This window comes from Ursus americanus, chromosome 14 (genome assembly GCF_024610735.1).
Source record: "Ursus americanus isolate L20-20 chromosome 14, mUrsAme1.1.p, whole genome shotgun sequence".
Classification (NCBI taxonomy): domain Eukaryota; kingdom Metazoa; phylum Chordata; class Mammalia; order Carnivora; family Ursidae; genus Ursus; species Ursus americanus.
The window spans coordinates 70,604,079-70,627,508 of record NC_142140.1 but is presented as its reverse complement, the minus strand read 5'-3'; the positions used below and the strand labels follow the sequence as shown (position 1 = coordinate 70,627,508).

The 23,430-nt window shown below is 53.9% G+C and overlaps 1 protein-coding gene across 6 annotated transcripts in view; it reads left to right on the top strand.

Moving 5' to 3' along the window:
* Positions 1–23,430, top strand: part of EPN2 (epsin 2) — a 78,251-nt gene that overhangs the window by 36,805 nt on the left and 18,016 nt on the right. For 2 of the 6 annotated variants that reach the window (XM_045778313.2, XM_087867678.1), the window contains exons 3-5: positions 18,505–18,632; positions 20,356–20,448; positions 21,357–21,531. In XM_045778313.2, coding sequence (XP_045634269.1) covers positions 18,505–18,632; positions 20,356–20,448; positions 21,357–21,531 — 396 coding nt within the window. Of the gene's footprint in view, positions 1–599; positions 771–18,504; positions 18,633–20,355; positions 20,449–21,356; positions 21,532–22,344; positions 22,423–23,430 lie in introns of all 6 variants that reach the window. The other 4 variants (XM_087867679.1, XM_045778316.2, XM_045778318.2 and 1 more) reach the window with 4 other exon arrangements.

The window sequence follows — 23,430 nt, the reverse complement described above, 5'->3', positions numbered from 1 at the left end:
TGTGACCTTCATGAAACCACCCGAAACGGAATGTGACCTCCGTCTCCGCCTGGGCCAGGTTGCACTAAAAAAATGAAGATTGCCCCATAAGGAGTGAAGTTGTCTGCTTCTCTCATACAGCCTCTCCCTGCCCCAGAAAGGCCTGCTGTGGGTTGAGTGGGTCTCAGGCTGCCTCTCTGGGAAGGTGGCAGCATCTGCTGTCCAGCCACGGGCAGTTGCCCTGTGCTCTGCAGACCTTCTGCGGTCATTTTTCTCAAGAAGCCAGAGGATACAAAGCAAGAGCTGAAACAGCGTCCCATTCATCGATAGCTTGTGGGACGGTCCAGGTGCCGGAGCCGGGGGTCTGGATCAGGCCCCAGTTGCGGGTCCTGCTGGCTTCTGCCGGGCTGCCGGCTGCTGCCACGGTCCCAGCTCTCAGAGTTTCCGGTTCCCTTGGACCTTGAGCTTGAGCTGCATGTGCAGGGTCAGAGTGTGGTCCGCAGGCTGTTCGCCACCTCAGCGCATCGGGCTTCTGCCTCGGCCCGCCCTCTGCCGCTCCCACTCCCTCTAATGGCGTGTCTCTCTCTGTGTGTATGTGTGTGTGTGTCCCTGCCCGACAGCACCCGAGGCCTCGCTGTGTCCCCAGCACCGCGCAGGGGCCCCGCTGGGTCAGAGCGAGGAGCTGCAGCCGCTGAGCCAGCGCCACCCCTTCCTGCCGCACCTGGGGCTGGCCTCCCGCCCAAATGGTGACTGGTCCCAGCCTTGCCTCACTTGTGACCGCGCAGCCCGAGGTGGGACGGCGGTTTGCTTTTCTCCTTCCTAGAAATGCTGGGCAGCTTGCTGGGGGTGTGCTTATTGGGTCCAGTACAGCCAACTCTCTCCCTGTCTCCTCCTGGGCCTCTTGGTCCAGCCTCCCGTGGACCCAGGGCCCCTGTCTTCCTTTCTCGCTAGGTGCTCCCCTCTAACCATCCTGTGTCACTTGCTAGAAGTTCTGCTGCCATTTGGGCAAGGCATGGGGTGATTGCCCATGCTTTCCCTGTGTCCCCACGCCCTGAAAAATTGGAGGGCGCTCTGCTGTCGGCCAGACCCAGGTGTGGTGGGGGCCGGACACCACTTGGCTTGTTGAGCCAGAAAGGTGCGGTTTAAATCTCACAGTGCCGGGCAAAGCCGAGGGCCTCGGTGGACAGTTGTTGAAAGCCATCATCCTTGATGCAGTGATATGTGCCTTGATGAGGACAAAATGGGATTGTTCTTGCTTCTCAATTAACTGCCGTCCTTCCAGAAATCCCCATTACCGTGGTAAACAGAGAGTTAGCTGTACTGTCAATTCTAGGTCACAGTATTAGAAGATAACCTAATTCAATGGGTAACTAAAAGTGGGGCTTCTCTTTTGACTAATTAATAATGTATCCTGGTCAAGAGTCTACAACTGTTGCAGGTTAAACTGAAAACGGATTTTTTGCTGTTGCCTACAAGAAAATGTTCTCAGTCTAACCCAGCCCCCAAGTGGGGCCCCACTATAGAGAAGAAAGCTGTCAGTTCTCTTCTGCTCTTATGAGAAGGGGCACCAACGAAGAGCCTTTGTGTGACTTCCCCGATAAGGTGGCCAGCCTTTATTCAGCCCTGGAAACAGTTCCCATTCATTCATGCCTCATTAATATTACAACTTGTTTGACTTAGGTATGTGTGTGATCACTGTATTTAGCTCTGGGATCTGTTCCTTTGTGCTCCTGTCTTCCCCTCACAGTTTTATATGGGATTTTATAAGGAGGACCAGCTTTGCACTGCAGAGAGTGCAAAAGGTCACAAGTGTGTTTTGAAAGATCATCCAGAGGCCCTTGCGTTACACACCATTCTTCCACCAGATCTCGGGGGCTGTTCTCAGCAGGTTCCCAGTGTTCCCCAGGACTCGGGGATCCAGTCAGTAACTGGGAAGGTCTGTTTTGAGTCTTGGGCCCACTGGTGGCAAGTTGGCTTTCCTGGGACATTTGCATATTAACCTCAGGCCCACCCGCCTCAGCTGCTGCCTGCGCCCCCCACCCCACCCCCGCCGCTGTGGCCGGGACCACATCCTGTGCCACCAGGCCCCTCTTGCTCCCGTCCGGTTCTTCTTCACCTGGATGCCTCCCCTGCACACAGGTCAGGCGGGTGGATCCAGGTACACAGCTCTCGTAGATGTCTCTTCTCATTCGGCTCTGGTAGAAATGAAGGATCAAAACGGGGAGGTCTTTTTTGACAATTTCTCGTGTCCCAGAAGAGTTCTGGGTAGAGTGTTAAACATGGTGTCAACATTTTGTACTTCAGCTGTTGAGCGTGGACATCCCTCTCTGTATCTCACACCCCGCCCGCCCTGGAGGCTGTTGGGGGGCACCCCTGGCCCCTGATGGCTTTCTTTTCTTCCTTAGCACCTAACCAAGTGTTCATTGTAAGGTAAGTGCCGAATGTATTCACATTGGCAGATTTCCTTTGTGGCAGTGGAGGAGTCAGACGGACACCAGCCGTTCCGGAAGTGGTCTCGTGAAATGCAGGCTGTGATACAGGGGAGACGTATCTGAGGGGCACCCTTAGGACCCCAGGCCCTGCAGGGGAGGCCTGGTGGGCACGGGTGCAGACTCGACGTGGGGGAGGGAGGCAGGCTGCTGAGAAAGCCCCTTCATGGGAGAGCAGGCGCTGTGGGGAGGCTCCTCACGCCTTGGCTGCTGTTCTGACCCACAGTAATCATGATGATGTTTGAGGGGACCTTCCTGTCATGTACCATATCCATCTGATCCTCCCTGTGCCTCCTCCCTCCCGTTTACCTCCCACACACCTGTAGATCTGACCTTAGAAACATCTCAAATTCTGTCCCTTCCTGTCTGGTTCCATGACCTCAATTCAGTGTCCGCTTTCTGATTGGTTTCTTTGCTGTTAGCCTCTCCTATTCGTGTCCACCTTCACCCTGACAGATGATACGCTGCCCCTGGGTCTTGGAGAGCTCTAGATTCCAGGCATCTCCCAGGATCTAGTTCACAGCCTTTGACACAGCAGACAATGCCCCTGATGGTCCTTGGCTGGCCTCTGTCAGCTAAAGTGTGCTCAGGTCTGCCTGGAGGGCAGTTCCCAGGCGCTCTCTGTGAAGCCCACCTGGGCTGCACTGTGGCTCCCGTGTTCCCTTGTTCACTCAACAAGTGTGTATTGAGTTCCTGTTTTGTGCCTAAGTGCAAAGCACAGAGCTGTCTGCCCTGCTCATGGGACAAAAGACAGTAAGCCTAAGACATGATCCAGCATGTTATAGGACGAGTGCTCTGGAAGACAGCAGACAAAAACCAAATGACCCAGTTGAGCGTGAGGAGTAGGGAGGGTGGTCTGCAGTGTTAAGGAGGGTGTCTGGGTAAGCCTCGTTGAGAAAGTGATGTTGGAGCAAAGGTTGAAGGGGGGGTGAGGAATGCGCTGTGTGGAGGTTTGGAAGAGCATTCTAGGCAGAGCATTCTAGGCAGCATTGCAAAGGCCCTGAGGTGGAGCGTGTTCAGGGGTGTTTGCAGACGAGGAAGGCGGCCAGGGTGGCTAGAGCTGAGTGAGGCACAGTGCTGGAGAGGTCAGGGCAGGCCCGGGGAGGTGGAGGGCGGTTTCTCAAACTGCCTCTGGCGGGGAGCGGCTCTTTCAATTACTGATGGGCTCAGACTGATACTTTTGTATCAGTATTTGGATGTTGAAGCAACAATTGCTCTAAAGGTTTCTAACTACTTTCTCTCACTGTGCTTTCTCCTCTGGCTGTGTACTGGACGGGGAAACTACCCGCCTTATCCAGGTGGGTGATGGCGGGGCTCTGGAGGTCTGGGGGGTTCTTAAAGGAGAGCCAACAGGCTTGCTGGAGGACTGGACAGGGGGGAGAGAAGAGTTGAGGACTGCCAGCTGAGCCACTGGGAGATGGGTGGCTGTGAGTGGAGCAGGTCTGAGCGGAGGCGAGGTGATGTTCTGCACAAGTCAGAGTGTCTACTGAACACACAGGTGGAGGTGTGGAGAAGGTCTGAGAAGTCTAGGTCCTGGGGGAGAATTCTGGGCTGGAGAAGCGGTCACCTCTTTGGCCTCACCTGGCATTCACGTTTCCTGCACATTCTTATAATCCCTGGTGCCCTGGCTGCCCTCCCAGACCAAGGCTGGGCCCTGGGCTTGCCTCACTTGGCTGCCCCCATGATTCTGGCAGGTAGTTGGTGCTCAGAACTGCTGTGTGCAGGGGAAGCTGTGGGGCCCAGGGAAGGCCTTTCGGGCTGAGAGGTTGGAGTTTGCCAGAGACCACAGACAGGGCAGGTGGCTTGGGTGGAGCCAGGTGTGAGCCACCTGCCTGTTACCCACCCCACCGCCCACCCCCGGCTCTGTTCTCCCCTCCTACATTCGGTGGGGCTGTTCAGGACATTCAGCAGGCTATGGAGAAATTGCGGAAGTTCTTGGGACGGTGGGAACCACATCAAAGGTGGCATGGTGGGGGGAGGGGAGGGAAGGGGGTTAGTCCTTGACTCCAGGTGGAGACCTAAATATAAGATTCCCACTGTCCTTTGTCCTGCACGCTCCAGAGTCAGGGCTGGACCTCCCACTCCCCTCATCTCTCTCCTGGGTTGGCCTCTGTGGATGGAGGCTGGTGAGGGAAGGAAGGAGCGCCCAGTCCGTCAGCCCCCAGAACCAGGGCCACGCTTGCTTTGCTGCACGTTCGGTGCCTTGGATTGCTGGGTGGGAGGCTAACTGCCAGCGTTCCCGTTCTTAGAAAAGGAAAAGAGAAAGGAACAAGGAAGCCAGAGAATAGACATCCTCTTTGCCCTCTGGTTCCCTCACATGAATCGGAACCCACCTGAAGTCCCAGAACCAAAGTGGGCAGTCGCGTGCTTGGTCTCCAGTGGCCACTGCCATCTGCGACCAGGTCCTGGGCTGTCCTGATGGATCCGCTGTCTTGGTGACCCCTTTGTCCCTGTGGCTGGTACAGAGCAGTCATCTGTGGTGTGTCTCGGCTCTGCTCCTGGGAGCGTGTGCGGACCTCCCTCAGGCCAGCCCTTCTTTTGGGCTGGGCACCCCTCACGCAGGGCTGCACCCCCTCACACGCTGTGGACAATGATTCACCAAGTGATTACTAGAGATTACGAGCATTTCATGTATTTGTCCTGCTTCGGTCTAGAAAGGATTGGAGTTGGTCTCCAAAACACACACAGTACCAGAGGATTAAATAGATACAAGGAATTGGGGCAAAAGGAGAATAAAGGTGAGAAAGTAAGAGAAGGCCAGACTCACACCTGAGTACCGGACATGGATCCAGATCTGGCTTTGAATTTCTCAGCCAGCAGCACCAAACAGAACAGTTGCCCTTGAGCGGCTGGGCAAGAGTCTAGGATCCAGAAGAGGTGCAGGGAGGCCAGGCGCTCCCTGTGCGAGGGGAGGGCGGGCCTGAGAGCAGCCTCTGCCGGGCTTCGAGGGGAGCCCCAGGTCCTGACTGCGTCCCCACAGCAGGGCCGCCCAGCCAATCCTGAGCCCCACTCTGATGGCCTGGCCTGAGTCCAGGGGAGCTCATGGTGTCTCAGGGTGGGGGGACGGCACGGCTTCCTCCCTCCCTCCACAGTGCTCATCCCTTTCTAAGCCCATTAGGAGAGTCTGAAAGCTGCTGTGTGCACCGTTTCACATGTGTATTTGGGAAGAGCCCAGAGGCCCAGGCCTTCCCAGAACTCTCCAGGGAAGCTGGTTCTCCACAGCAGGGAACCTCAGGGGGAAACCAGAGTCACTGGGGCCCCAGTCCTGGCAGCCAGACTATGGGAGTGGAGCTGGAGCGTGTAAACACCTGTACACGCACAAGAGGACGTTTTAATGCGGATTAGGCAGCCGAGAAGGGGAAGCCTACGTAGGTAAGCTGTTTGTGAAAACTTGAGGATGTGGGAATATATGATAACAATATATTATTCCAGCGTGTCCCTCCTGGGGAGTGGACTTGGAAGGAGCCTAGGTCAGCTGAGGCCTCCTGAGAGTGTGGGAGGGGGAGGGGAGCAAAGCTCCAAGGTGCGGGGCTGAGTGACACCGCCCAGTAACCGGGTGGGGGGGACACACCCAGGGCTGCGAGGGCGGTGCTGGCTGACAGCCAGGTAATTGCCCAGTTTCAGGAAAGGCCAGGGACAGCTCCCGGGTGAAGAATGTTCCCAGCCCTCAGGGGCGTTTCACCTGGTGGCAGGTAGTTTTTCCAGTGGGATAGACTAGGAATCTGGTGGGAGATGGGGTCCATTTGACTTCCCCTTTGCTGGGGTAAGCGTGTTCTGTAAGTCATGGGACCCCTGCACCTTAGGCAGGCAGGCAGCCCCAGGGGCGGACAGCATTAGCTTAGTCTGGGGTTAATCTCTTCAAGTGCAGATACAATCACAGACAGTAATGGCAGTAGTCGGAGGAGGTGACCGTGTTACTGACAGCCTGTCTGAGGGTCAGACCCTGAGCGTGGTTATTCTTGCCCTGAGGGCTGGGTCCTTAGTGGGGTCTGAATGTGCCTGGTGAGGCTGCCGCTCAGGTCAGTTGCTAGAAGCAGCCAGAAGGCGGACCCATCACCCCTCTGCTTTCCCCTGTGACTGGTCCATCTGCTGCCCCCACTTGCCCGAGGACACAGGTGGGGCACGTTGTTGATAAGGACCTGGAGATTAACTTACCCAAGTCCACTCTGTCACAGTGGTAAAGCTGGAATTCGAACCTCGGTTTCCCACAACTCTAATACTCCTACTTTCCAACAAAAAAGTGATGTTTAAAGCGTTCTACAAAATAGGTGAACAAACTACGCCTCGTGCAGTTTTAAGATTGTATGGCCCATCTTACGTAATGCTTTTTTCTTTCATGGTTTTTAAAAGCAGGGAAACCTCTTTAAACTGTTACGTAATGGGGACCCAGGTTTTAAGGAGCCCCTGTGATTGTCAGCGTAAGATGGAAACACAGCTCTCCAAATTGCTGATTGGGGATTGTTGGTGAAGGGTCAGTGTCAACCTGTGCCATAGAAAGTTGAATTACGAGCGCAATATTTGTATCTGTCCATTTGTCTCTAAAGCCACCTTTGTAGTGCAGGTAAACAGAGTGTTGTCTGTAAGCTCTCAGTAAGTGGAGTATGAAACAGGGAAAAGGAGGTTTAAGTCACGGTCGGTAACAGTCACGCGCTGTGACAGTGTCTGAATCACGGCTGCCCAGTGGCTGGTTTCAGAGAGTCAACCTCAAGGGGGCATGTAAAAATTATGTAAGTAAAAATAAGAAGGAGGCTCTAGAGACAGATTTCCCTTGGTTTGGGAAAAGAGACCGTACCGTTTACTTACAGTCTCTGCAGATGATGTTGCTCTCTCTGATTTTGTCTTCACAGTATGTTTTGCTATCTGAAATTATCACTCACTCTGTTTTCTGTGTCCCTGCACGAGAACGCACTCCAAGAGCAGGAGCCGTGTCTGTGCTCAGTGCCCAGTGCCTGACCCGGGAGAGGGGTTCAGTAAACAGTTACTGACTGAATGGATGCTAAGTAGGATTTTATTTATTTGAGAGAGAGATTGGGATCCAGCACGAGCAGTTGGAGGGACAGAGGGAGAGGGAGAAGCAGACTCCCCGCTGAGCAGGGGGCCTGATGCGGGACTGGATTCCAGGACTCTGGGATCATGACCTGAGCTGAAGGCAGGTGCCTAACCTACTGAGCCACCCAGGCTCCCCTGAACAGATGCTGAATAAACCTTAACTTTTCTTTTCTTTTCTTTTCTTTTCTTTTCTTTTCTTTTCTTTTCTTTTCTTTTCTTTACTTTTCTTTTCTTTCTTTCTTTCTTTCTTTCTTTCTTTCTTTCTTTCTTTCTTCTTTCTTTTTCTTTTCTTTTCTTTTCTTTTCTTTTCTTTTTGTAGTGTTTCTATGTGTTGTGCTCCTCTTTCTTGGTGTCTGCCCAAGCGTGAGCCTTAGTCTCTTGGAAATTCATTTTATGGACTTTCCAGGAATAAAGAAACACTTTACATATTTGTGCAGGTTCTTGATGCTTTAACGTTGAGTTTAGCAACAGTATAATTTGCAGTCGCTAGTTTTTGTTCAGTAATAAAATGCTGTTCCTCATTTTGCCAGCTGCCTTTTCTCTTGTCTCTCAGCCATCTGCCCTCAAGCTGGCTGCCTAGGAGCTTTTAAATGTCCCCGCATGTCCCAGAGCCTGGGCCACACGTCTGACCAGTGACGTCAGAACCCCTGGGACAGGCCCAGGCTTCACAGTGGGCGGAAGTTTCTGGTGATCGCAGTGTGCGGGCGCCACTCCTCCAGTGGTCTGTCCGTGTCAGCTTTTGTCGAGCTGAAGCCTTCTGTTCCTCCCCTCTCTCCATCTGATGCCCAGTAGCAGTGCCCTTTCAGAAAGTTGCAGTCAGCAGGCGATACTTGGCCTTTCAGCGGCTCGAAATTGATGTTGCCAATTGAATCTGTGTCCTCCCGCTGACTGCCAAGCGGGGAGCTTAGTCCAGCCACGGGGAGTAACCGGCCCCCTTGAGACCAGCTCACTCGGTGGCCCACCTCTGCAGTACTAACTGGTAAGCCCGGTGTGGACGTGAACTAAGAAACTGCTGGTTTTTTCATTATAAAAGTACTATGTAGAAAGTAACAGAAAGAAGACAAATGTCCTATAATCTTATTTCACAAAAACGGCTGTCCTTCACATGTTGGTGTATTTCTTTTTGGACTTTTTTCCAACCATTTTCTTTTCCAGGATTGCATACTCACTAATGCAGCTTTGCATCCCTGCTTTTTTGTCTCATAACCTTGTAACGGGAGCATTGTCTCCCTTCCTCCACCACCCTGTAAACATTTTAACAGCTGCACTCGGCCTTCCACTGGGTGGGGCTTCCTAGCTCATCCTGGTCTGATGCTGGACAGGCCTTCACTCCTCTTGCTCACACCAAACAGCTCAGCCGTTTTTGGTGCCAGGGTCCCTCTACCTGGACCATGAGCATGGGAGGTTTCGAGCCCCTGGTTGGTGCGGTTTCATTGGGCCATCTTTCCATGGGCAAAGCACACAGGTTCGTAACTGGGAAAGGAACTGAAGGCCAGATCAGGACCCACATCCCCAAAGAACAGCTGACAGATCTGGATCACACGTCTGAGTAGTGTTCTGTGAAAATAGAACAAATCTCATGCTTTGTATTATGCAGACAACAGGACAAGATACAAGTGACATTTACAACCACATGAAATTTGCAAAGCACATTTTTCAAAACATTAAGTTTTTCACTTGCTCATTTCCTAAGTCCGTGTGGGCCTGGAGCAGCGCTGAGTAGCGAGGGGCTCACAGCCACTGAGGCCTTGCCCTTGGTGGGCTTCCAGTTTAGAAGAGGCAGACGTATCTAGGGTGCCCCAGGTGTGGTGTCTGGGAGGGGGCTGGGAGGTGTTTCAGAGCAGCTGGCCATCGGGCTGTTCTCACACTGCGCCTGGTGCGATGAGGCAAGCTCGCGGAGGGCTGGGCGGTTGCCGCAGGGATCCCTGTGCAGTGGGGGCAAAAGAGGTTGCCCTTCAGCTGGCCCTTGCTCGGAATTCCCATGAGAAATAAGACAGTTAGGCAGTCTGATCTTTTCACCCACCTTTCTGTGTGCATTTTCCATGTCGCTGCATAGTCAGCCTTAGTTTTGCAGGTTAAATCTTGGGTAGATTACTTAACTTCAGCATTAAGTCTTTGAATTGGTAAACTAAGGGTAAGGATTGTCTCTCCTGGATTATCGTGTCAATTACCAGTGCTGACATACGGTTGCCCGTACGCCTTGCACAAGGGAAATGCTCCCTAAGTGGATCACTTATCGTTATGATCAGAGTTGTTGTCAGGTTCTCACCAGTGTAAATAATGCCGCGGTAAACTTGGTTGCAGAAAGCTTGCTTTTAAAAGGAGCCCTTAGATTCAGTGTAGATTCAGTGTAGAGTTCCCAGCAGTGAGATGAACGGAAAAGGTGTGCGGACATCCTTCTGTCTGAAACATTACAGGTGCCTTCTGAACAGAGCATGCCCGTTTGCGGTGTCCCTAGCTGTGGAGGACAGTGCTCAGTTGAAGGCCGCAGAACCTAACGTGGGTACTGCAATTGTTTTTAAGATCGTTACAAATTTATTTTTTTTAAGATTATTTATTTTAGAGACAGCGTGCCCACACGAGTGGGGGAGGGGCAGAGAGAGGGAGAGAATCTCAAGCCCACTGCCCGCTGAGTGCAGAGCCCATCATGAGCTCGATCTCACAACCCTGAGGTCATGACCTGAGCCGAAATCAGGAGTCTGATGCTTAACTGACTGCGCCCCCCAGGCGCCCCAGATCATCACCGATTTAATAGATGGAAGTTACTATCAGAATACTCACTTTAAAAGAGAGAAATTCCATCTTGTCGACGTTCATGCCTCACCCTGGGCCTGCTTTCCTCCACGGGGACCAAGTGGGCCTCCAGCCCAACTCCCCCTCTCACCCCCGAGCTCCTGCCCGGAGAGCTGTGGGCGCCTGCAGTGCTCTACCCAGGGAGTGACTCTCAGCACGACAGGAACGACGAGACCCCTGGGAAAACAGTAATGAGAAAGGACCGCTCCTTCCTGCACCGCACAAGCTGGTGATCCAGTAATGGAGAGCATTTAATCTGCAGCCCAGAGAGAACAGCACAAACTTGCCCTTTTATTTCAGACAGAGGATGGGCTTTGAATCCTGCAGACAGATAAAAGGACTGCCTTTTGTCTCTGCTCCGCCCTCCCCCAGCTCTGTCTCCAGCCCGGCCTGGACAGGAACGTGGCCATTGTTTTGGCCGTGCCTCCTTCTGTCCCGGGTTTCGGCTTCTGCCTCTGAACGGAGGTCGGCAGCACCGCCGTCTCAGGGTACTGGTAAGGAGCGTATGAAGTGCGCCCTTGGAGGTCACAGCCGTTGCTAGTTTTTACTGGACACTCAACTTGAAAACGAGCCAGCAGGTGTTTGAACTCTTGCTGTGTGCCTGTAATGAAGCTGATGTACCCCTGCCTACGTGGAGCCTTGGGCCGGGCCAGGTCAGGTCGGGAAGATGGCCGGACTGCAAACAGGTCCGCGGTGTAGAATGCATAAGTACGGATTACAGACGGGCAGACGAAGGCTGCGCGCTCCAGGTGCCAGAGGTGGTGGGAATCGAGCTGGCAAGAGTCCTAGTGGACCATCGGGGAAGATGTGCTTGAGAAGGCAGCATGGGAGTGGACGCTGGATGAGGAGTTTCTCTTTCCCATTTGAGGAACAGCGGGAGGGGTACAAAGGCAGGAAGGAGCTGGAGCCTTCTGGGAACAGAGCGGAGGCCGGCAAGCTGGGGTGCCTGGGAAGAGGGTGGGCTCGTCAGCAGCCTCGGGGAGTCAGGTCAGTCCTGGAGCTGAAGAGCGGCGGTTCCTTTCCCTGTGTGACGGAAGTGCCCAGGTCCGTGTGTACAGGCAGGTGGTGGGAGGACCCCGAGGTTGCACGGGGAAAGGCTTTGACCAGGCCGCATAGAACAACAGAAACAGATTGTCTCACCCGTCTGGAGGCCAGAGGTCCAAGATCAAAGCATCACCAGGCCCACACCCTCTGAAACCTGTAGGGGAGAATTCGTACTTGCCTCTTCCTAGCTTCTGTTGGTGGCCGGCAGTCCTTGGTGTCCCTTGGCCTAGCAGCTACGGCACTCCAGTCCCTGCCCGCCCCCCCCCCCCCCGCCCCGTCCTCCGTCATACGCAGCCTCCCCTTGTGTGTGCGCACGAGCACTTGTGCTTGCACCTGTGGCTCTTCCCCTTCTTGTAAGGACACCAGTATTGGATTTAGGGCCCAGGACCCTGCTTCAGGATGACCTCATCTTAGCTAATTACATCTGCAGTGAGACCCTATTTCCAAATAAGGTCATGTTCTGTACCAGACTTCACCGGGGCTTCTTGAGGGACTGAGCTCTGCCCGAGGCACCTACTCTCAGTACTGAGTCTGCCCCTTGCATCGGCGGCATCAGCACGCCCTGAGGCCTGCTTCGGCTGTGAGCTGTGGGCCAGGCTGGGCAGGGTCCACAGACACTCTCCTGTGGCCTCAGGCTGGGCAGTCCAGAGCATTTTCAAGTATAACAGAATCTTAGTTCAGTATATCCTGAATCCAGCCACTGCTCCCCTCCTGCAAAGCTGCCATCCTGGCCCTGCTCCCACCGTCGCTCCCTACGACCCGTCAGATTGCATCACCGCTCTGCTTAGACCCACACCCGCCAAAGCCCCTCCAAGGGCCCCGAGAACCACCTTGGCTCTTCCATCATGGCCCTTTGGGCATCCTCGTCCTCTACCAGCCTCACAGCCTCTGCCCTCCACCCCAAGTGAAGCTCCCACCTACTTGGCCTGGCCTCCTTCCCCGACTCAGGCCTCTGCTCCAGTAGCTCAGAAGGGCCTCCCCTGGGGCGCCTGGGTGGCGCAGTCGTTAAGCGTCTGCCTTCGGCTCAGGGCGTGATCCCAGCGTTCCGGGATCGAGTCCCACATCAGGCTCCTCTGCTGGGGAGCCTGCTTCTTCCTCTCCCACTTCCCTGCTGTGTTCCCTCTCTCGCTGGCACATAAGTAAATAAAATCTTAAAAAAAAAAAAAAAAAAGGGCCTGCCCTGACCTCTGCACACAGAGCCAGCTCTCCTGCCCTGGAAACCCCCCCCCCCACTTGCTTTATTTGCATATCGTCTCTCCTTACCAGTGCACAAGCTCCAGGAGAACAGGGACTTTCCTCCGATCTAGAGGAGTGAGGGTCATGGTGTCCATTGAGTGTTAGGACTGAGAGTCTACCTTTAGGGTGCTGGGCAAGCACGGGATTTGGCCCTGAGACTTGGCTTTGAATTCTGCTCTCTGTGAACGAGTCATTTAGCCTCTCTGGGTCCTAGTTACCTGCCCTGTGAAAAGGGTCATAATAAAGAACAAGGCCATAAGGGTCAGACTTTGTCTCTCACTGGCTGAGTGACCTTGGGCAGGTCACTTCACCTCTGAGCCTCAGCCCTGGTCTGTCAGTTGGACTGAGGGTTCATTGAGATCCTAGGGAGAGCTGTAGGAGTACCACGTGCCAGGCGCTGGTCCAAGCGTTTTCCACAGATTAGGTCTTTGGATCCTCACCAACTCTAGGAGGCAGGTACTCTGTCTCCATTTTGCAGATGAGAAAACCGAGGCTCAGAGGATTCCCTGCCTAGGCCGAGGTCGCGTGATGAGAAGTGGCAGAGCCCAGATCCGAACACAGGCATTCAGACCCGCTCTCCACGCTGGGCTGCGTCTCATGTGGAAAACACTCAGCCCAGGTCAGGCTGCAGCCAAGAAACGCAGCACACACAGCAGGGATAGACGTGCTTCCCCGGGGGTAAGTGTCGGAAATGCACGCCCACGCATATCCACACGGAGTAGGCATTAAACGGTTTTCTGGGTAGAATCACAAGAAAATGTCAACAGCTGTTTCCTCTGGGGAGAGGGATGGGGGCAGGATGAGAGGTGTGGCTCCCACTTCCTTTTATGCTGAAGCGTTTAAAAATAAAGTTACGGGCATCATCACGTTCCACCCGTAAATGTTCAGTATGTGTCTCTTCGTGAAGGGTGGGTGACAGTGCCCTCATCACACCTCACAAAACCCACAGCACCAACGCCAGCCGGTACCCAGGCCCCATTCAAGTCTCGTCTGTTGTCCCCAGCGTGTCTTGCAGCTGATTCCTCTAAACTGAGATCCCCTGAGGACCACAAGTTGCATCTGATCATCCGTCCCTTCGGTCTGTCTGCAGCAGATGCTCTTTTTCTTGTGATCTTGGTATTCCGAGAGACTAGGCCAGTTGTCCCATAGAGCGTCCCTTGGTCTGGGTTCGTCCGTCCATCGCACTGTGCGGTGTTTGGCGCCGTCCTCACCCTGTCGTTCTGTGAACCGGGAATCCATCTAGAGTCTAGATTGGAATCAAATCAGAGATTTTGCCCGAACTGTCTTGGGAGGTGGGTGATGTCATGCGACAGGCAGAGGGTGGCCACAGCTTGGGGACCTGTAGTTTGTCAATCTGTTGTGAAGTCACACACACACACACCCCCCCCCTTGGTCTGAAAGTGATCAGAGTGTGGTGGTATTGGGTACACTTCTCATCTTACACCTTTTTGGCTTTTCTAACCATGTATTTATATTTTTTCTCTTTTAATGTTACCTGGGGTGATCTGAACTTACTTTCTCATAATTTGCCTGATTTGAGTGAAAGCAGCCTTTCCCGCACCTCCCTGTGAGGAGGGGAGATGAAGATCTGGAGGTCTTCTGTGGGAACAGGTTTTGGAGGCTCGGCTCTGGCCAGACTGCTGGGTGGGGGTGGCCAAGGTTTCATTGCTGACTCCGGAAGTGGTCCATGGAACCACAGGAGATGTCACCGCATTGAGAAAGATCCAGTAAGTGCTTCGCTGCAGTTTGGTAATGAGGAAGGAACTTAGCTGGCCGGGGAAGCGGTCACTGGAGGGCGGAAGCTGGCCCTGGGCTCAGTATCCGCTCCCTAGCTCCTCCCTCGAAGGACCACGGCCCCAGTCCCGTTCTCACGGAGGGCTAGGAAGGGCCAGGGTACAACGGGGTACCTATTCACGGCTGCTGCTGTGTGAGGTAGAGAGGGGGAGTGCCAGCCAGCTCTAGCCCCTAGGTAACCTGGGGGTCATGGGATGGGGCAGAGAGCAGTGACCTGGGGCAAGGCACATTTTCCGGGGAGAGCCAACGGTATGTTGGGCGCCCGTGACCCCTCCCACAGACCCCATTTGTCTGCATTTCACAGATGTGGATACAAAAGCCCCGAGAGGTCAGGCCACTTGGATGTGGTCTCACTGCTACGAAGTGGTGAGGACAGGATTTGAACCTTGGCATGCATGTCTGCTCAGGATTGTAAATGGTGGCAGCAGTGTTTAGATCCAAATGGGGTCTTCTCGGGCCCCCGAGGCCCAGCGACCTTCCATTCTTCCCAAAGTGTCAGCTGTGCCTTGTGCGCCCAGCATCGGCCAGGGACACGTGGAGACCAGGCGCTCACCTTGTGTGGGGCTCACAGACCAGAGAGCTTTATCAGAAGTCACGCTGGTCACCACGCAGAGCCTTTTGCTGGTCAGGTCCTGTCCCACAGTGTGTGTTCCCTTTAATCGATGTGATTGCAAACACTGCATAAGTGCTTTCTAGGAAAATAGCACAACGGCCCGAGAAGAAGTGATTTCCTATTTTCCTGTTACCTTGACTGCTTCGATTTCTTCTTTCACAGTTGCCCAAGATTGGCCAACCGAAGCATGTTTGTTAGAAATCTTGCAACCTTTGCTCTGTAGGAGCACATTTGGGAAACGAGGTCCTTCCTGAAGCCCGGGGTGTGGGCACGCACACTCGGCCTGGCACTCCCCGGCACGGCGGGACGGCGTGAATGCCAGACGCGCTCATCTCCCCGCGCGGGGAGGTGTGTCTTGGTTTTCCCCTTAGCTTGTGTTTGGAGGGAGTAGTTGGCTTTTACAGGCTTCCTCTTTAACCTTTCCCCTGGGCCTTCTCAGCCAGGATAACAGGCCGGAGGGGATAAAATTGAGGCCTAGCCAATGTTTCTAATTCTTGGCCACAGCAAGTGAGGACTTTTGAGTTCCTCCAGGTGGGATCCGTAGTCAGAAAGACATCTCAGTGGTAGGAGAAGGGTGATGGCGCCTTTGCCGCTCTGCTAGTGATTAGCCTACACTCACAGTTCCTAGTCTTCCCTCCGGAAGGTGGCGGGTGCAAAAGCCTCGCTCGGCCACTTGCATCTTCCAGGGGTCCCTGTGAACTGTGGACCTGCAGCCCCTCTGAGCCGGGCAGGCTCAGGTGGCCACAAGGGTGCGTTCAGGCCCATGTCACAAGCACGTCTGTGTTCACTGTCATGTACGTGGGTACAGGGGGCCCTTTGTGGGGCCGAGATGCTGTCACTGAGGCAAGAATGTCTCCGCCGGAGTCGTCCCTCACAGCGGAGACCGCTGTGTGCAGCTCAGCTGATACTGGGGCCGGTGGCTGTGAATCCTGCCATCTGCAGAACTGAGCTGTACATCCGTTGACAAAAACCACAGCATTTAGGGGAATACCCTTTGTCTTTAATTTCCACATTGATGTGGTAAGCTATTTCCGTATGTGCTGGCTACACATTATTCGACAAGCGTCAGTTACGGCAGACAGGGACGGGTACATTTGCATTTGAAGCTAGTCTGGCCTTGCAGATGTGCCGAAAGGCTCAGAGGACAAGGGAGGCTCATTTCTCTAGAAGGTCCCTGTTCAGAGCCCCTTCCCATTCATCCCTGGCCGGCCTGAATCGGGCCCTGTGCCGGTGTAGCCAAGTGGCAGCTTTCCCTGCCAGGATGGGGCTCATTTTTCAGAGCCCTGTTTCGGGCTGTGGGATGGGATACGGGTCGTCTTTATGTACTCCCCATTTCCGTGTGGCCGTGAATGGAGGCTGCCGAATGTGCCGTGTTCGTTACACACAGGGTTCTGTGAAGCGAGCTTCCGAGATGATGGGGAAGGAGGCTGGGAACAGGCAGGCAGCCTGAGTGGTCAGCGATCTGTGTGGGAGCCCCAGCCCGCTGAGAAGAGTGCTCCGGAACAGTTCCCGAAACTGTGCGGCGTCTTTAGTCTGCAGTCTGGGTGGTGATAGATACCCTGGCTTCTAGAGTACAAGAAAGCCGGAGCAGACCTAAGCCTTGGGATTGGCACAGGGGAGGCTTCCGCACAAAACCTGCGGCAACAAAAATGTACTTTTGTCTTGGTGTGTTAATGAATCAGATTATTAAGGTGGACTTGACATTTTCTTGCCATCTAGCTCTATTTTTAAAACAAATACTTTGGAAAAGGTAAATGTGATATTATAAGTAGGCTGGGATTCAACTTGACTTTTCCTTTTTTCTTTCTTTCTTTCTCTCTCTCTTTCTTTTTCTTTCTTCTTTGTCTTGTTCATGTGGCTTAGAGTAGATGTGAGGCAGTTGGTTGCTGGCTTTTTTCCCCCTGGTTCTTTGAGTTGACAGCAAATCATACAAATACACTGTACCTCACGACACAGGACTGTTCTGGATGAACTCTTCAGAGCTGTATGTTTCGTGCCTTTGTCAAAAACACTGTGACAAAGCATCGCCTTTCAGTCTCCTGCCCTGCCCAGCCCTTTGCCCCTTGCAGCCTTGCCTGGTTCTCCGGTGACCCTAACTATATCTCACTCTCTTCTCCTGTTTTGTTCATAGTAGCGAGAGCCTCACCGACTAGAAACCTCATCTTTCAGGAATCATTCCTGACCTTATTTGCTTTCTCACAGAGGCAATCCTAAGAACAAGTTCAGATTGGAGCTTTAGGCAGAAGCAGCATGTGGGTGGGTGAGTCCTGATGGTCGGGTTTGCTGGAATGGACCTAATGAAAGAAGGAAGAAAACTGACACACAATTAGAGCATTTTCGAACCACTACCCATCTGCCATGAAATTGAATTCTCCCATCTGTCTGTCTGTCCATCCATCTCTGCGTGCTTCCATGCATCTCTGTCCAGTGGGTATTTGCCAGCCACTGGATGTAATGGGGAGAAGACAGGCGTGGACCTTCCTCAAGGAGCGTACCTTCTGGCATGATCTACCAAACTGCAGGATAGGGGGAGTGACCAAGGAGTTGGCCGGGTGAGCTGAGGGAATGGCGTGCACGGAGGCCCAGAGGGAGGATGGAGTGGGGAACCGTCGGACACAGTGGGGCCTGGCTTTGACAATTTCAGAGACACTGTGGACCCTCTCCTGCGGTGGAGGCAGAGGTGGCCCTGTGCTCCCAAAGTTTCACGTCCAGGTTCTGAGACCCCCTACACTCCCTGATGCACAGAACATTCCAGTGGCCGTGTAAGCCCCCGCGTTTCCCGTCTGTGGGGCCCCGCCCGGCGTAAGTGTGAACGCGTAAAGATGCCTTTCCGGGAGGCTTGTTGCATCAGCCAGGCGTTCACATCTCATCCCTTCAGTAAAACTGTCTTTCCAGGAACTGCTTACAAGTGTTGATACTAGCTAACTACTTACAGCAAAAAAAAAAAAGTTTTTCCCAAGTCAGTGTATAGTTTTACGTAGAAAACAAAAACTTTCAGGGTTGCTGCAGACACATTTAGGCTTCAGTTCCACGGTCTTTGCCACCCTGAGATACAAAGTGAGATTCTTAAATGTTGGTGGGAGTCTTGAGTGAGCTGCTTGGCCCACAGATGCCCTGTGCTTGTGTGAGTGACACTCTTTGATCCAGCTGTTCGAGAGCAATACCTTTGATCTCGTAAAAAAAAAAAAAAAAAAAAAAATTCGTTTCTCTCTTGGAAGCAGTGCAGCTCTGAAGCGAAGACGGAGGTTCTCATCCTCTTGAGGCCAGACCTGCGGCCTTGCCCCCAAGGCCTCACCTTGATTGTGCTGGCCGCACGCCTTATGTCCCTGAGAATGCCCGTTTGGTGTTAACTGGGGTTTAACCTGGACATACTCGCAGAGCTTGCCTGGAGGGCACCCACGTTGTCGGGCTTTGTGGGTGGGAGATGGGGGCGGGTGTGGTCTGACCAGGTCACCGTGAGCACGAGCCTGTCGGGTGCACGCGGTGACTTTGCCTTTCCCCCCACAGCCACTTCTCCACGGGTGTCCTCCGAGCTGGAGCAGGCCCGGCCCCAGACTAGCGGAGAAGAGGAGTTACAGCTGCAGCTGGCGCTTGCCATGAGCAGAGAAGTGGCCGAGCAGGTTGGTGCCAGGCAGGTGTGATTGCTGGCTCGGGCTGGGGACTGGGGGGGCGTGGGCAACAGGGAGGGACAGTGACAGACACAGGCCCTGGCCTCAATGTTGCCCGAGATGGGACGTGGCATTGCCACCCACTGCCAGGGGGGTGAACTGGTCAGAAGTGCTTCCCAGAAACACTTGTGTAGACACAGCCTCGTGTCATGGTCCCTTCGCACAAGCCTGGGTGTCCACAGCCCCCTCCGTGAAGCGCGTGTGGGTGATCAGTTGGGCTCAGCCCCCCGGGGAAGGCGGTTTGGTAAGACAGATCCACAGCATGTGAATGCTGGAAACAAAGCTGGGAGGGCAAGCTGCAGGTAGGAAGAGCCCTTACTATGTTCCGATGACGGAAGTGTGTGGAGTTTTAATTTTCTTTCAGTTCCTGTTTTTCTCTAATAATCACACGTTACTTTAACTTGGAGAAGGAGGGAAAGGCGTATTGGAAATGACCTTTCAAAGCTGTCATCCCTTTGGTCCCAGCGATCAGGTCTGTCCCTGCTGACCTTGGGTTAGGGAGGGGAGACGGAGTCAGGGAGCACGAGGCCCTCGAGGTCATGTGCTGAGACAGATACCAGGGATAGTTCCACGGCAAGTGCAGAGGTGGCTGTCCCGGCATGATTTGTGTCGCTCTCACTGGAGACATCCTTAAAGCTCAGCCGTGGTGGACAGCTTCTCTTACAGCCCCTCTGTTCACAGCAAGAAACGCACAGCCATTAAGCCGTCCCTGTGGATGCCTGGCTCTGTCACTGACGGACAGCCCGGGGACAAGGGGCAGGAATGCAGGGGCAGGATGGACAGTCGGAGCCCATTCTCGTGCATAATTCATCTCTGTGATTTATCACTTTATAATAAATAAAACACAACTGAATTTCTAGTTTGTGATAATGTAAAAGCTTGGACAACACGGGCTTCTGCATGTGGTGACTTTGCCTTAAATAAACATGAATTAGATACAGGTGACCCGTGAACAACACAAGTTTTGGGTTCTGCAGCTCCACTTAAGTGTGGATTCTCGTCGGTACATATGGTCCTGTAAATCTATTGCCCCTTTTTTTATTTTCTTAACGTTTCTTCCCTCTAGCTTACTTATTATAAGAACACAGCATAATCCCACATACACAGAATGTGCACTCAGCGAATTACTCCTGTTCCAGTCAACAGTTGGCTCTTAGTAGTTAGAGTTTTGAGGAGTCAGATTCATGTGTGGATATTGACCGATGGGGGCTCGTTGGTGCCCCTAACGTCCGTGGTGTTGGAGGGTCAACTGTGTAATGAATCGGTTGTTTGAAATCCTAGCAGTAACGTGCAGCGGTAGGTGATTTTCACCCTCTTCCTGATCCCTTTCTGGACTCTCAGGCTTTTGTATTTTATAGGGAGACGTGGTGCTTCTATACTTAGGATTATAAAGCCATTTTCGTTTTGAGGAAAAAAGCATTTCAGAATTAGTGTTCCCTTTCCCCAACTTGGCAGTGCCTGTGCCCCCTTTGCTCCCCCGTGGGACTCCCAAACCAGGGAAGCCACAGAGGTGGGGGCGGGGGGACGAACCCTCTGGGCTACACTCGAGGGATAGAAGAATAACTGTTCTCCAGGTTGTTTTCCGATCTTCCTTTGCAATAATGCGTACTCTGATTTTGTGCGTCCTGTTCCTGGCCGACTTGCTTTGTTCTGCACAGTGATGTTATTACAGTCCCATTGTCCTCTGCAGGAAGAGCGCCTCAGGCGGGGTGACGACCTCAGATTACAGATGGCCCTAGAAGAAAGCCGAAGAGACACAGTTAAGGTTCCAAAAAAGAAAGAGGTAAGCGCCCCACCGGAGAGGTCAGTGTTAGAGACGGTCCCACTGCAGTGACCCGCAGAGTACGGCGCCTTCTCAAGTACTCCTCCGTGATGAGCATGAGTGAGGGGAGGGCGTGATCGAAAACACCCCCGCCTGTGCGGTTAACTCCCAAGGCTCTCCAGGGACCAGCCCGAGAGAAGATGGGCACGGGCGAGGGGCCTCCGTTCCCCCACCCCCCGTGAACGGGCACGGTCTAGCCGTGCGGTCAGGTGACTGTTATGCAAGCCAGGTGTCCCGTGCTTTGGAACAGATTCCTGGCACAGGATAGGGCTCAGTAGTGCTGGGCTTCACTGCCGTCGTCAGCCTCACTCGGTGCCAGGCTGCCTGCGTGGGGCCTGAGGTGACCAGGACGTGGTTCTGCTCCCAGCAGGCGCCTCCAGTCACAAGTCAGGCCCCCCTCCCCTCACGGGGCCGGGGTTTCCGGTGGTCTCCCAGGTCATGGTGCCACGGGGTCCCTGACAGCAGCTCTGGTGGCTGTGGGAGTGGGAAGGCAGGGCAGGGCCTGGGAGAGGGGGCCCTGGATGATGGCTGGCAGCTGAGGGGACAGCATTCTGGAGAGGGGCTGCAGCCGGGGCACAGTCTAGGTTATCCTGGAAAGCCCTGGGAGCTGTTTGCAAGTGGGTGGGGCACTGGGCCCAAAGTAAACAGCTCCTGGTGGGTAGATCCGGGGCTGGAGTGGGAAGTGGTTCTGTGGGGCGGTGGGCTGGGTGGGGCAGGAGATGGGAGGGGGTGGGGCAGCTCAGTTTCCTCTTGGCCCCGCCCAGAGGGCTTCTAGTCCCAAGAGGCAAGGACGGTTTTTATGGCTAACGTGGATATTTGCTGTTAACTGTAGCGAAGTAAAACCTGTCCCCTTCTCTTTGTCTCACAAGCATGGCTCCCACCCACAGCAGACCACTCTGTTGGATTTAATGGATGCCCTCCCCAGCTCAGGCCCTGCTTCCCAGAAAGCAGAGCCCTGGGGCCGGTCAGCCTCAGCTAACCAGACAAACCCTTGGGGCGGGCCGGCGGCCCCAGCCAGCACTTCAGACCCCTGGCCACCATTCGGTAAATACCCGCCTCATTTGTCTCCCGTGCCTGCCTGCTGGATGTGTGAAGGGCCGTAGGGCCAAGCTTCATGCTCTCTGTCACCCGGTGGAGGGGGGAGTGGGACAGGTCTTTGGCGGTGAGTGCCCCAGGCTTCTCCAGTCCCCGGCTGTAACATCCATTTGGGTCCTCCTGACGACTGTGGTACAGTGCCCTCCTGTTTTGAATGGTTTTCTGCTTTGGTAGAGGGAAAGCTGACTTCCTCTCTGCTTCCCACACGCATCAGAAATGCCTTGTCCCTCCTCTGGGACATGTGTCTAGTCTCTCGGCCTCAGAATTGCACCCAGCACCCCAGGTTAAGAAACTGTAATACGCAGCATGAAACCTGTCAATCAAGTTGCTGTGATTAGCCAGCAATTAGGGTGTGTGTGCTATGACGGCTAATGAAAAGGTCCATTTGCTATCGTTCTTCTTGTTACTTACTGCAACAGTAAGTTCATTTACTAGGCTAAGTGGATATTTTAAAGTTCTGTTTAATGCCAAATGTGAATCTGTGGGAGGAGGTTTGCAACATGAGTGTGGCACAATCAGTTTAAGCTGGGTAGAAATCTTGGGCGTAGGGTTTCCTGATAGCTGGACACAGGGCTTGGCCTGCGGGCTTGGTGATGGCTTCCAACCCAGCCCGCTGCTCTGGGAGGCTCCCTCTGGGTGTTCCGAGCCCTGCCAGCCACGGTTGATCTGTCCAGGAACTTGCAGTTGTCAATCTTGTGGCAACTTGCCTGTATCTCTTTGGGGTCTCTGTTTCCCCAAACTGGAACCATCTTCTGTATTCAGCTCAGTTCCCTGGATGTTTGTCGAAGTGTACCAAATGCCAGGCTCTGTCCTGCTATCCAGGGACCCAGACACAAACAGGTAATGATCCTGCATTCACGGTCCTGGGCGGGTGTGGGCAAGATGGGAATACCAGCGTCCTGGGATGGGGCTTAGTTCAGGAGGCTGGTGGGCAGGAGGCAGGCATCTCGGAGGAATCTGCAAGGAAGAGCAGGTGACCAGGCCACAAAGAGGCAGGGGTGTTCCCAGCAGAAGGCTGGGCTTGTGAGAGCCTGAGGGCATGCAGTGGTTTGGTGGGTGCAGAGACAGGCCATGGGGATCAGGGGCATGGGGTCAGGGTCCTGCCCACTCGGGGCTTGGCAGCTGTGTCCAGAAGGCCGTGTCAGCGCCAGATATCCTTTGGCGATGCACTTGGCTTTGGGGACCTGGGCGGGTCCCCAAACTCCCTTTGTCAGGAGCCCTCCGGGCCTTGGGGCAAACTGGAGGCCAAGTGGCCCACAGGTCTCGCCCACTGAAAGCCAGTAGTTGCACAGCGTCCAGGAGCTTGGCGGTTCACGTGGCTGTGGCTTGTGTGCTGTGGCCCCGGGGAGTTTGTGGTCTGAAGTCTTGCTGAGCATACATGGGGATTGCGAAGGCAGATCTTCTGGAAATGCCCACCCGGGGCCCTTTCCAGACAGTGGCTTTGACTTTCATGTTAAGTCTGAAAAGTAGTTCCTTTCGTAATGTGATGGCGACCTTGAGTTGTGGGTAGGACGTTCTTCAGGAAAGACTCGCAGTCCCTTTGAAAGTTGTGTAATGGGTCATTAGGCAGATGGGACGTTTTTCTAGTGCCCAGGAAAGAGTGCAGTCACCCTAGGAGCCAGGTGAGTTTAAGATTATGCTGAGTCAGTGGCTGATGGGACGTGGTTGGGGTGGGGCCTGGGGGTAGAGGGCGGAAGATAGACTTTCACTGTCTACCTTTTTTTACTGTTTGACTTAACTTACTGTGGGTATGTGTTACCTGGCCAGGGGAGACCAAATTTACGACTTTGCAGTGAACAAGGTTAGCTCCTCCCTTCCTTTGGCTGGTGGACGGTGCTGTGCCCCAGA